The sequence below is a fragment of the Aythya marila genome (genome assembly GCF_965140915.1).
Source record: "Aythya marila genome assembly, chromosome: 2".
NCBI lineage: Eukaryota > Metazoa > Chordata > Aves > Anseriformes > Anatidae > Aythya > Aythya marila.
The window spans coordinates 32,964,304-32,977,411 of record NC_139043.1 but is presented as its reverse complement, the minus strand read 5'-3'; the positions used below and the strand labels follow the sequence as shown (position 1 = coordinate 32,977,411).

The window sequence follows — 13,108 nt, the reverse complement described above, 5'->3', positions numbered from 1 at the left end:
AGGACTCCAGGTAGGTACAAGCAGGCTGCAGAGCTTAATGCAGATCTACTTCTGGCCAGACCTGGGAAAGCACAAATATGCAGGAAGAAAAGCTGTTGATGGAGTACAACTAAAAGGAATGTAACTGTTCTTGGCTTAGAGACATCTCTTCCACCGTCAGCTGTATACCACAGACAGCAGAGATGAAAGACAGCACAAGAGAAAGTAACATGATGCATTCAGTAGAAGTGACAAGGAAAGACTGGAAATGCTGATTTGCAGTACAGTGGTGGCTAAAGACCACCATGAGTCAAAACAGTGAGGAGATGACACGAACTTTAAGGTCACTAATCAAGCAATGATCCATCTTAGAAGACAGAACTATTCTGATAAGAATAAATAGTTGGCAGGACAAAATGAGGGGCTTCTGGATCTAGCTAAAAAGATACAGAATAAGATAAATTGATTTCCGGTCATCAACACGGGTAAACCAAAATAAACCAGATAATGAGTTTGGCCTAATTCATTTGCTACAATAGTTTCTGAGCCTCTCCTTGCTTAAAATATATAGTCTCATCCACATAACACAGGCATTGTACTCTCCCAGATTTTCACATTTCCAAAAATTAAATGCTATTGAACATGTAGAAGTCATTCATGTCCTACTATAATGTACACATGCTAAAAATAATAAAAAGTGTCTAAGACTGGAACAACAGTATGGTATTTCCAGATGCATCAGAAAAACGGTTGAAAAATAATTGTCCCAGATTTTTTTTGATGTGGTTATCAAATCTACTAAGGTCTGATTTAGTTTGTTAATACATGCTGCTAAAATAGAAGGTGTCCTTTGTGTCTCTCTAAGCTGCTACAGCATAAGAAGAGATCTTAAAATCCAGTTTGGGTTTTCAGTGTGATCATGGCAGACTAAATGCTTTACCAAATGAGACACACAGTATTGCTGGATGCAAACCCCTCTGCTGATAACTCTCCAGTCTCATGAGCTCCATTTTCACAACATGAAGTCACGCATTGGCAATTGACGAGCTTGGTACCATTGGTTCAAAAATTTGATTTTTTTTGGAATAGAGAGAAACTTGAAGAAGGTTTATTAATGCCCAAGACACATTTTGGCTACATAACTACTGTAGTTCCTAAGTACACAGTCCCTTATAGCAGTAACATTTACGGACATGCTTTCATTCACCAAATATTTATTATTTAGTTATAAATGTACTCTAAAACCTTAACTGATTTAGTACGAACTTTTCAGTTTCTTTTAAAAATCATATGTTAAAACAAGAAACATTTTTTTATGAGTTGGCTCAACAAAGAACTGAGATTTTTCCTGCCACTTCACCAAAAACAGAGTCCAGACAAGAATGCGTTACTGCTCAGCCAAAGTTAAGGGCAAGTTTCTACTGGCTTCGTTATAACTGATGTATGCCAAAAGGTATTTTCAACAAGGGCCAAATTTTGTGCTGGGAACTGTGCAGGCATATGCATGTAATAAAAAATGAGTGCTGCAGGTTAAACTACACTTTTCCAGCCTCCCCCACAAAATACAACTGGGCTCCAACTACTGAGCACAGGTGTGGCAAGCCTAAACCTTCAGCAACAAGAGGGATCCAGGCTAGATGAAGATCCTGTATGTTATAATCATATCCTGCCTTCCTATTGTGAAAATAACTTTATCATGATCAGAGTATTTATCTGAGAGATGGAATAATAATAATGCACGCTAGGGTTGGAGAGTGCATGTTAAACAGCCGTTTATTTTTTTTTAACAGACAGCACGTTGTTCAAGTACAGCCAGGAATTTGGACTTACATTGACTTTGCTGTTGGTACACGTTTGTTTTTGGAGGGTGCACCCTTTGTTATCTTAAAGCAAAAAGACAAAACATAACTAGAAGCTTATACTCCCTGATCATGGTCCTCAGACTGCTGTGCACTACTTAAGGCAAGATACAACATTATGTAGCCTCAATGGTGTTTTTTTTTTTTTGTTTCTTTGCTTCTTTGTTTCCCCCCCCCCCTTAAATTCTGCATCCAATCTTGTCCTGCAGCAGCAGTTAACCAGGCTGTCCCTCTCCATTGATAATGTAGCCTTTGACAAAGTGCATGTAGCATTGCTTCTGAAGAAAGCTGCAGCTCTCCTGCAGTATTCTGCAGCTGCCATCACCTTTCTGCTTTCCTTCAGAGGCTGTACAATGTGATCCCTGCAGAGGGGACAGCCAGAATCTGTCCCAGCAAACGCGCAGCTTCTCCATTCACTTTGGCTGAATGTGCAGATACAATGAAAAGCATTGTAAAAATGTTACAGAGGGGGAATTTTTTCCATGATTATTGTGTCTGACACTTACTTGCTCAGATTACAAGGAAAAAATGAGAGCCTGTGCTTTCACTGCCAATCCTAAAACCTAATCCTGGAATTAGGGCTTTCTCCCCCCTTTTTCCAAGAGAGAAATAAGCAAAGCCTCTTTACCCCTTGTGCACAAAGGCATACTTCAAAAACATGCTTTGTCACCACTTGTTTTTCCAAGAGGGTTACAAGGTACACCTCTGAATAAACTCTTCCAGGTCCTCTCTCTTGTCCAAAAAAAGGGGATTTCAATTTGAAAATTGTGCATCTATTATGCTGCAGAACAAATTCCTAAGATTACTTGAACAAAATTACCAGACAATTTCTCTGCTTTTCTCCCTCTCCCATTTCTTACAGTACAGACTTGTTAATTTCACTGCTGTATTAGTGGTTGTCCACATTAGGTTCACTACTCAAATAGGAGCTAAACTGTACACCGATTTGGAAATATTTTTTATAAGCAAGAGAAGCAGCTGTATTCTAAAACTGAGCATGTAAGAGATGTATATTCTATAAGAAAAAGAAGGTGTTTAAAAGAAAGGTGCGAAAGATGATTGGCAACATTAAATCCTGAGCACTGGAAAAAATTTCTGTAAACATGTAAACAAGTCAGTAAAAACACCTTTCCATTAGTCAGTCAGTCAATCAGACAAATAGAAAAACACCCCACCCCAGGTATCCTTTTCCGTTCAAAATTTTTTTTTTTTTAATCAAGAGTTACAGTATTCCTTAAAAGAAAAGCAGAATATACTGAAAGATAAATACATGATGTGGTTTTAAAGAAGATAGATAAATGAGACATAAATAAGATGTATACATATATGTCCAGATAAATGCAGTGAAAAGCACTACTGATGACCAAGTCCTGATGACCACTACGGGCTCCCATTCCTAACTCTGCCAGTATCCTACTGGTAGTTCTTGGTTTCCTCAATCACTCTGCATTGCCATATGATCACATTGCTCTATGAGCCTGAAGGGCATTAATGAAAACCACACAAATGATTTTAAAAGTCATCAAAATGTCAAGTGATGCAGCAGTCTGCCTCAGTACAGCAAAGTTCATGTCTTTGAGTATGCAGTGACTTAACCAAGAGTTTCCTTTTTTTTTTTTTTTTTTTTTTTTTTTGCACATTGTGCGAGCTCTAAGTCACAACACTTCAGAGAACTGATGCTGGATGTCTGCTGAACAAGGCAAAGGGGAAAGAGGAAAAGGGAAGAAGAAAAGGAGGAGACCTTGGGCCACTCTGGATTAGGACAGTTTGAACAGAAAAGTACATTATTGCTGATGCTGGGATTTGTAATGCTGATGCTGGATGCTGTGCAATGGCACATGGAATGGAGATCCTCAGCAGTGTTAGGAGTGTGCACACTTCCATAACTAAGGAATGATGCAAGGCTTCAGGGAGGTACTCCTGACACCTCCCTGAACCCACATGTATATCTTTCTTAGCTTCATCTCTCTGGTAAATTCAATTATATGAATATTGCACTTCATTCTAAAGGAAAAAAACTTGAGAGCAGAAGCCTCAGATTCAAATAACTCCAGTTTTTCAGGGTAATGTATCAATTTTGAGGATTTTTTTTTTCTATCAGAAAGTTGCACATAGCATTTTGGAGAAGGTACTGCCTAAACTAGCTACTGGTGCAGTAGTTAGGACTCACAAACACAACATTCAAACTGCAGTCTCAAACACAACCTTGAATGTGGGAGACAGAGCTATTGACTACTCCAGACTGACTTTGTTCCCAAGTCACAATATAGAATGAAAACAAGCAATGTGACCTTGGAAGTTTTCACAACACGCAATTTTTGTTTCTTGTCCAACTCTACTTGTAGCCTCTCCTTTCCATGAAGCTCCCTGCTTTTACAGGAGATGGTTAAATTTTGTTGCTGCAATCCATTGCCTGCAAACAATGAGTCAAAGATTATTCGGTTTCTGAAGCCAACCTATTCTGTCTCTTGCAAATAAAAACACACAGGACAATTTACTCTGATTATATCATTAGAAGGGACTCATTTCCCACAGCCATTAGCTTTTATGGCACAGGTTTGATGGCCCTGTTTGCACAGCTTTGCACCAGTAAAAATGTAAAGCATATGGAACCAAAGGGTTTAAATCTTTTTTTTTTATTATTATTATTAAATCTCTTGATTTAAAGGGAACTTCAGGATGCATGGAGCTGTGTTAATTCCTGTGTTTTCTAAGAGAGAACATAGGCATGGGAATCATTATACTCTACTCATTTCCAGCTGCTAGGATCTCCCTAGGAGTTGGCCAGCTTGGCTACAGTCACGCTGCTATAGTGAAGCCCTGAATGGCTACTGCCGTACCTCATGGCTGATTTCATTTCTTTTGTGTTTGTAAGCACAACCAGCAGTAACACAAGTGCAACCCAGAATGGTTAGTACATTCCTGTGTATACTATATAGGAATATCGAACTAGACCCAAGCTACTTTTTTTTTTTTTTTTTTTTCCAAAGCATCTTCTATAGCTTCAGATCCTTTGACCCCAAATCACCTCCTTAAGTTGCCTTTCTATTTTCTACCCAGTACGCACCAAATTCTGGCTTTCCGCCCCATTAAAACACTACATCTTCTTGCTTCTGCACTTGCATTCACAAAGCTAGGAACAGTGTAGAGTATTGGCAACAGCTCAGAGCTGTTTCTTCACCAGGGGCATCAGCACGGACTACCTGCTCCACAGGTTCTTCCTCCATAGCAATGCAAACAACTAGCTTGACTTACTACTATCTGTATACATCGTGGATTGGAACAAGTTTATTCTCTGTTCCAGACTGTAATTCTCAAAGCTGAATATCTAGAGGAACCAGTCCCTCAATTCTGAACACAATAAACTAAATTTTGCTTTACAGAAGTTTTACCTGAAACAAAACAAAAGCCCCAAACCACTGTATGCTTACATATAAACATGAAAAGCTGTGTGTATGGGTATAAAAGGATGAAATGTCAGGGTTAAAAGAAAACACTGAACTCATAATACAGAGATTATACTCACAATTAGAAAACCTCAAGAGTACCAAGTTAAAAGTAAGACTGATATCAAAGAGGGTAACCACTACTCTTTATGGATTTGTAGTGTGGAGTGCACAAGTTCTGGAGGGAGATATATTCAGCAGCTCTATTTCAAAAATGCTAATGCCTTCTGGACTACCAAATATTAGCTATTTGTTATTTCAGTAATTTGCTTTTCAATAGAGTTTTGCATATTCCAACACAGTCATTGGCCATGAGAACAACAGAATGTGGTAAAAACTTTCTGGGATTTTCTTTTATTATACTGTTGTTGTTACTTTTATTCTATATGAATGCAGAAACAGTTATAAGATGTTGTATTTTAATAAATGTGTGATAACACAGCACAAGACTTTTAAGATACAATTTGACCGTTAACAGCTGAAGCATGAATCCTTCAAATTTGAGTGCAACTTCAGTGCTTTTCTGAATATACACATCAAAACTGGATGAACACAAAGATCTTCTACAAGAATAATGAGACATGGAGTTTCTAACATAGGAGACATGCATTCATCAAAAACATTCCAAAAAAATGAAAAAAATAGCAATTATTGCTACCTAGGAACAGGCACTACCCAAGCTCCATATAAGCCTGTTAGGTTTTTGTAACATGGGGGTGAAGACTACATAAAACATGACTGCAGGCTGTAAAATATGCAGACTCATATACTAACTCCAACTACTGGTGCACATACGCTATTTGAATGCAAACTTCTGCTTGTGTTTCTGCAAGTAAGTACTCACATATGTGCATGTTTTGCAGGTGCAGTTTAAATGCTCTGTAGGGGACAGCCTTCAAATATGCAGCTTCAAGACTTTAAACAGGTAGTGATTATATAACATACTGAAGTCATGTCACAGCATTTTTGACAGAAAAATGCAATTCAACAGCTTTGCTTAGATTGGAAGAGCATGCTTGCTTATGTCATTAGTTGTATTTAGGTCATCATTCATGCCAAAGTGTAAGTTGTCTCATGTTTTCTTATTTCCTGGGAGTCTTGTTTATACAAGAAGATGGGATTTTGCCATATTTAACCTCCTGCTTTCCAGCAAGAAGCACCCATCTCAAAGAAACAAGTTGTCCTCAGCACAGTACTAACCCCTGTCACCCTGCAGAGGTGAAGTGGAAATAAATCATACTTAATTACAGTACAGCAAGTGGAATTCACTTAGCTCAACTCACTTGAACACCAGTAAGGAAAAGAATTTATTTTGGAGAGGGGAGGTACTGGTTGAATCAGATTTGGACGACTTTTGTGATGCCACCATACATCATGAGGCTCTATTCATAACACAGCTACAACAACAGCAAAATACCAAAAATAATGAAGTTTTTAAGATTTGAACTCAAAAACACTGTGTCACTAACAATTCCCAAGTCAGTGGGTAGAGAATGGGCCCTAAGAAAAATAAAAATCCAGCATCCAGGAGCACTGTCCCACCTGCCTGAAGCTACAGATTTTCCCTCCTCCAATAATTACAGTTAAAATCTCTCTTATGTCTTTTGATAATTACAAATACTTCAGACTCATTACTGTCACCACGGGTTACAGCAGGCAGAAATTACTACAGGCATATGACAACAATGCCATGGGAAGCATAAAAACATATGAAGAAAAAAGACAATTATGAACTTTGCACATTTTTTAGGCAAACATAGACTCAGCTAGAAGTTGCCTTTTTGGCAGCTTTCTAACGCTGTAAATTCCTATCATCCTGAAGCACTTACATTATGCTCAAGGGGTTATGCTTTTTCTGCCACCAGAACAAGAGGGAACCCTGAATGGCTGGCAAGAGGCTTACTCTTCTTCTTGAAGAAAAGTTCCATTACAGTGGACAGTGAACTAATTCATTAGAGCCCTACATCATTCCCAAAAACTAAATAGCCCAAGTCCATTTATGCAAGCTGCCAAAGAAAAAAACGTTTTTATTTGTTAATAAAGTTCAAGTGCCTAGAGAAGAATAACAGACCATAATCTATTTTGTCCATCAAAAATTATGCCAATTTAAGCAGATTAAAAAGAAGTACTACATCTATTTCATTGGTTAGACAAAAGTCAACAATCAGTAATGGACACATACAGTTGAAGACAGATTTTGTTGGAAAGAAGACATAAGTAGAAACACTGAGGCCTTAAGAATTTGACTTTAAAAATTATATTAACAGAAAGGACTTGATGTTCTTTTCCAGATTTTTGTTTCCAGTACATTCAACTTGAGAAGCTATTTTTTACACCAAAATGTCTGCACCATTAGCTACTGTAAAAGGAGAGTTCACATCCATACTTCTTGAAAATATATGATTTTAGTGTCATGAATGTATTTTAAGATCACTGAGCAACTTTTCAATCTCAAGACAAAGCCATTCTGCTTGTCCTTCTTGGCAGACCCCATTAAGCCACTGCCTGAGAAACACCTGTCCCAATACTGAAAAAAGCACGTTTTTGCTATGGGTAGTTTTTAGATGCATATTGGTCATAAACAAAATAACTCATGTATATAGCATAGATTTTATTTGTAAAATGAAATTAATGTTTCTTACCTCACATCTATTTCAAAGGCATGAGATCTCTAGCTTATACTAAGAACTTACTCTCAAGTATACTAATGATGAATCTGACTTTCTGAAGTCTTGATAAACATCAGCAGCCATTTTCACATTACGCAATTTGTAAATGATATATTTCTCTTCTCACACCTCCTACTGTAGATTAGCAATACCAACTGATCCAAATCCAAGACTGAATTAACACATACATCTCATTGTTTTTATTATTTCCATTTTAAAATTGTCTTAGTTTGGTAGCTCTCTGTTGTACTACACTAATACCTGGAACTGATATGGTTTTGTCTTCAGGAGTCATTCATGTGAAAAGTTCCTTTATGTTCTTAGTTTGTGACTGAGTTCTTTTTAGGAAATTGAAAAATGGTGCTGGCACTTTGTGAAGCATATGGGAGGTTACAAGACTCACTAATGTTTTCACGTCCTGTTTATGTATGTTGAACATACAAACAGATGAGGGTTTATTTGATGAAGATTTTCTTAAGCTTCCATAAATTCAAGCATTCTAATATCTTACTGATGCTCTGAGGAGGTAAATCAAACTTAGACTGTTTTTAATGGAAAATCAAATTTATTCATTCAGGCATCTTGACTAGTGAAGTATAATTCCTGCTTGCTCAATTGTTATTGCAGCTTCAGCCCTTGAAAGCTTAAGTACCAGAGAATAAGCCACTGCCTATTCAAACTGTTCTGAAGAGCATTCCTGTTGCATGCAGTCTTCAAGCTGCAGCAACATGTCCATAATGACATAAAGCCAACCTTCCTGGTGCACCAACAGTTTTATTTTCTTTTTGTATTGCTCCTCCAGTTTGTGAATTGCCCATCTCTTTTCTCACAATCACCCCATCTTAAACATCTGTAGTATGGAAACATTGCAAATGTTATACTTGCAACCACCTATTTCATTCAATTTGCAAAAACCATAAAATAAAGGACTACTGCATAACCCTCTCCCCCCCCCCAAGAAACATATGAAATTGCAACAGATTATGAGAAGTATGCAATCTGCAAAGTAAACATATGCATACTTTTGGCATAATAGCTCCACAGGCAACACACAGATAAGCAAACTTCCCCACAGCTATTCCTCAGAAGTGCAACCCACTGCTATATTCCCTCTCAAACACTCAGGTTGGCTTTCCCAAGGATGATCTAACACCCTTAGGGAGCAGATCACCCACACAGGCTCAGGAAATTATAAATGGTCTTTCTCTTCTCCTTGGATTGCTTCAAGACTTAGGAAAGGCAGAACAGCCTCCGTGCTCAATATCCCACGCAACACAGCTTCCACTGCACCCTAAACAGAAATGGGCTGGCACAGAAGAGAAATCAAGAGACAAACTCAATGAAGATGTACCATTTATTTCAGTTTTGTTTGTTTGTTTTTTTGTTTGTTTTGTTTATGCAAGGACATTTCCTGACCACTTTGCATGGGTGATTTGAATAGCTTTTCATAGTCCTTTGAGAAGTGACACAGTAATGATTTATGAAACTTTCTAACTAGAAGGAACACACATGAGAATATAATGTGACAAAACTGGCAAACCACCAACAAACCAGATGAGAGAACATTAGTGAATTATGTTTGGCATCAGAAGTACTGCTGTTGGGATAAATCAATGAACAGTTGTCCCTGCTATCATCACAGATCCTCTCCTTTCCCCAACCCCCTAGCTTGTCTTCCCGAGTGGTGCTCTAAAGAAGACTGGAAATACCAACTTTTAAAATGTCAAGAGATTTGTCAACCATGGCTATGTACTAGAATTGTCATATGACTGTTCTTTAATTCTGACACTGGAGATATAGACTTTCATGCCATCCAACCCCTGTGTGTACATCACATGTAAACTCTGCTTACTTGAGTTTCATACAAGAATGACTCTGTAGGTATTTTGAAAGCACCACCTTAGCATTCAAATTTCAAAAATTCAATATGCTTAAAAACTGCTTTTTAAGACAATACTGGGATTTGAACCTATGTCCTCTGTTAACCCAGACCAGTCAGTTATCCTACAGTATTTTAACCCCATGTATTCCATGTGGTTATACAGCAGATACAAACTAAAGACTTTTATAAGTTTAGTTTCTGAGTGAGCCAAGTGAACTGACTCTCTCTGCACCTCAGTGCAGAAGTTACACAACAGATTAACAAAATGCACACGTGCTCTTGCTGTAGAATTCAGCTTTTATTCACTTCACTGCTTTACGTCCTTAGGAGTTTGTCAGTTTTCAGTGTTCCATAATAAATTCAGGATCTGTGTAAATCACTACAACCCAATTTCATTTTGAATTAGTCTCATTCTTACATCAGGTATTTGTTTTAGTTGGCTTAGTGAACTGCAAACTTCCCTTGGTAAGACTTACTGAACAAGGGACCCTTTGTAGAACAGAGCAACACTAACCTTTTATCTGAGCTTACAGAACCTTTAATTTGGGACTTGTGGCTTTACAGTGTTGTGAGATTTCCTTCTGCACTCCTCTTAACTGCAAACTCGAGGTCAAGTTGTACCTTTTCTTACACCCAGGCAGTAAACTCACATCCCAAATTGTAGTTTGCGGAACAAACACTTCAGGTAGCATCAAACTGCACTTTTTTTCAGTTAGAAGAGCAGCAAATGCTCCAACAAGAATAAATAAATTACAGTCCCATGTACATTTTATATTCATTCCAGCTTCTTTCAGAACTGGAGACTCAATGCAACAGATATGTGGTTTCTGCCAAATCCGCACATAAATAAACTAAACTTGCTGATGGCACAGGAACGGCATGATGCTCTTCTCCATGCCCAGCACTGTCAAGGCAGAAGCAAAGAGGAGTGGCTGCTTCAACAAAGCTGCTGTGCTGCCAAGTAGCTGTACATGGAGCTGCTGCTCCGCATTTCTCCAGCAGCAGCCTGCAGAAGTTCAAGGAACTCAGGTGGTGCTGTGCTGGCTGAAGGAGCTAACACAACCAAAATGAAAAAGCAATGAGAAGTAAATAATTACAATCATAATCAGCATCCAAACCCCTACCATTTATGTGCTTGCTCAAAGAAAAACAAACCAAAATACTCTTCTTGCTTCTACTGTGGCTCTTGCCTGTAAAGTGATTATGTATGAAGGAAAGAATTCAGTGTGACTTTCAGCTTTCATGAATTAGCAGAGGTTTCAAATAAAGAGGAGAGAAAAAAAAAAGAAAAAGAAAAAAAAAGATCTATCTGAGTTACAGACTGCCTGATCTGGTAGCTGTTGTCACAATAAACATGTAACCCACGACTTACCATCCATGTGTATTTTCAATACCGAGCACAGCAAAGAAAGTAAGCACCTTTTGCAGCCAAAGCCCCAAGTATAATCTTCACCTATGTCATACTGTTCTCAAGTATTCTTTGCACTATTGCACCCAGAAGCTACACTCATAAGCAGGCACACCACTGCACTAAGGCACAGCACTCTCCTCTCCATAAAGTTTCAATTAGCCTTTAAACTCAATTATACTGCACAGAAAAGAATCTGGAATGCTGGATGCAAGCTGTCATGTTTCATAAGCCATTTAATAATATTATATTTTATTTTTTCCTATTGACATTTAGTTTGGTTTTGAACTCAAAATATGAAGCCAAAAGAGCAAAATAAATTATCCTGTGAAAGTTAACAAATTATTCCATTGTTTTTAACAGCACTGGGCAAATCCCACTGAATTAGGCATGAATTTGTCACATATGCAGCAAGGAACTTAAAACTAATACATTGTTCCCATTGCAAATCTTATTTTTAGAGGTTAGAAGTTCTAAACTCGCTCCAGGCTTAAGCATGGGATACGCATTTATTCCAGAAGGGGAAAAAGAGAAAAAAAGAGAGAAAGAGAGAGAGAAGGAGAGAGAGGAGAGAGAGAAGGAGAGAGAGAAGAAAGGAGGAAAGGAGGAAAGGAGGAAAGGAAGGTGACTGACAACTTGCTCTGCGTTTCTGATCACGACCAGCTGGATGAGGGAGACCCTTTGTGGACTACCGGACTAACCTGATGGCTCCGTCTGACAAACTGCATGACCTGAGGGACACTTGCACAGCCTCCTCGCCCTGCCCGCGACGAACCTGATACCAGGGTTATTTTTGGGAAGCCGTGCCACAGCCCGAGGTGCTGCCCGCCTCGGCCAGCGCCCTCTCTGCCCGCAGCAGCACCCCGGGCAGGGGCAGGCGCCCTCCCCACACCTCCACCCCCTTCACCGGGAGCCCCAGCAGTGCCCCCCCGACACCGCCGCCGCCCGGCCGCCCGCTGTCCCCCCCGGGACGCGGCGATCCCCGGGAGGCACCCCGCTAGGTGAGCCGAGCCGCTCGGCGACTTACGGCGCTGGCAGAGTCCCGGCACGGCCGCCAGCAGCCGGGCCGCCCCGAGGAGGGCCCCGGGGCCGCGCTGGCACTTGGGCACGGAGACGATCCCCGCGGTGAGGCACGCCAGCAGCGGCACCCACATCGTGCGGCGCGGTCGGCCCCGCTCCCGGTCCCGCTGCCTCTCCTCGGGGCCGCGGCTCGGCGGCGCGGCGCTCTCAGTCCCGGCCCCCGCGGGGGCGGCGGCGGCGGCGGCGGCGGCGGGGCCGGGGGAGGAGCGGCGGCGGCGGCGGCGGCGACGGGCCCGGCACAGGTAGGGCGCGGGGCGGCGGCACCTCAAGGGCAGCGCCCGCCGCTCCCCGCGAGGGGCTGCCCCCCCCGGCGGCGGCGGCAGCGGCGGCGGCGGGGCGGCCCCGGGCGGGCGCGGAGGACGGCTGCCTCCATCCGCCTCCAGCCCGAGCGCCCTACCCTGCCCTGCCCTGCCCTGCCCGGCCCCGGGGCTCCCGCAACGAAACGACCGCCGCCGCCGCTGCCCCCGCCCGCCCCCGCCCCCGCCCCGCCGCCGGTGTGCCTCGGGCCCGCGGGTGTCCCCCCCTCTCCGGTTGCCGGGAGGCTGCAGCGGGGCAGGGCGAGGGCGGGCGGAGGCGGGGCGGCGGCGGGCGGTGAAGTCACGGCGTCCGCCCGCGCCGCTTTGTTCGGCGGAGGATGGCGGAGACCGTGGGGGGCGCCCCTCGCCACCGCCTCGGGACCCCCCCCCCCCCATCATACACAGACCGCAATCACCCCGCCGCCCTCCCCTCGCGATTTGTGTGTGCCCGGAGTTTCCGCCCCTCCGGGCGAAGTGGGAGTAACGCAA

General features: G+C 41.8%; 1 protein-coding gene across 2 annotated transcripts in view; it reads right to left on the bottom strand.

Moving 5' to 3' along the window:
- The window catches only part of ITGB8 (integrin subunit beta 8), a 47,150-nt gene extending 34,254 nt beyond the window's left edge, over window positions 1-12,896 (bottom strand). Inside the window, exon 1 of one of the 2 annotated variants that reach the window (XM_082753493.1) lies at window positions 12,271-12,896. In XM_082753493.1, coding sequence (XP_082609619.1) covers window positions 12,271-12,397 — 127 coding nt within the window. In that variant the 5' untranslated portion in view covers window positions 12,398-12,896. The remainder of the gene's footprint in view (window positions 1-12,270) is intronic. The other variant, XM_082753492.1, reaches the window with a different exon arrangement.
- Window positions 12,897-13,108: the final 212 nt, after the last annotated feature.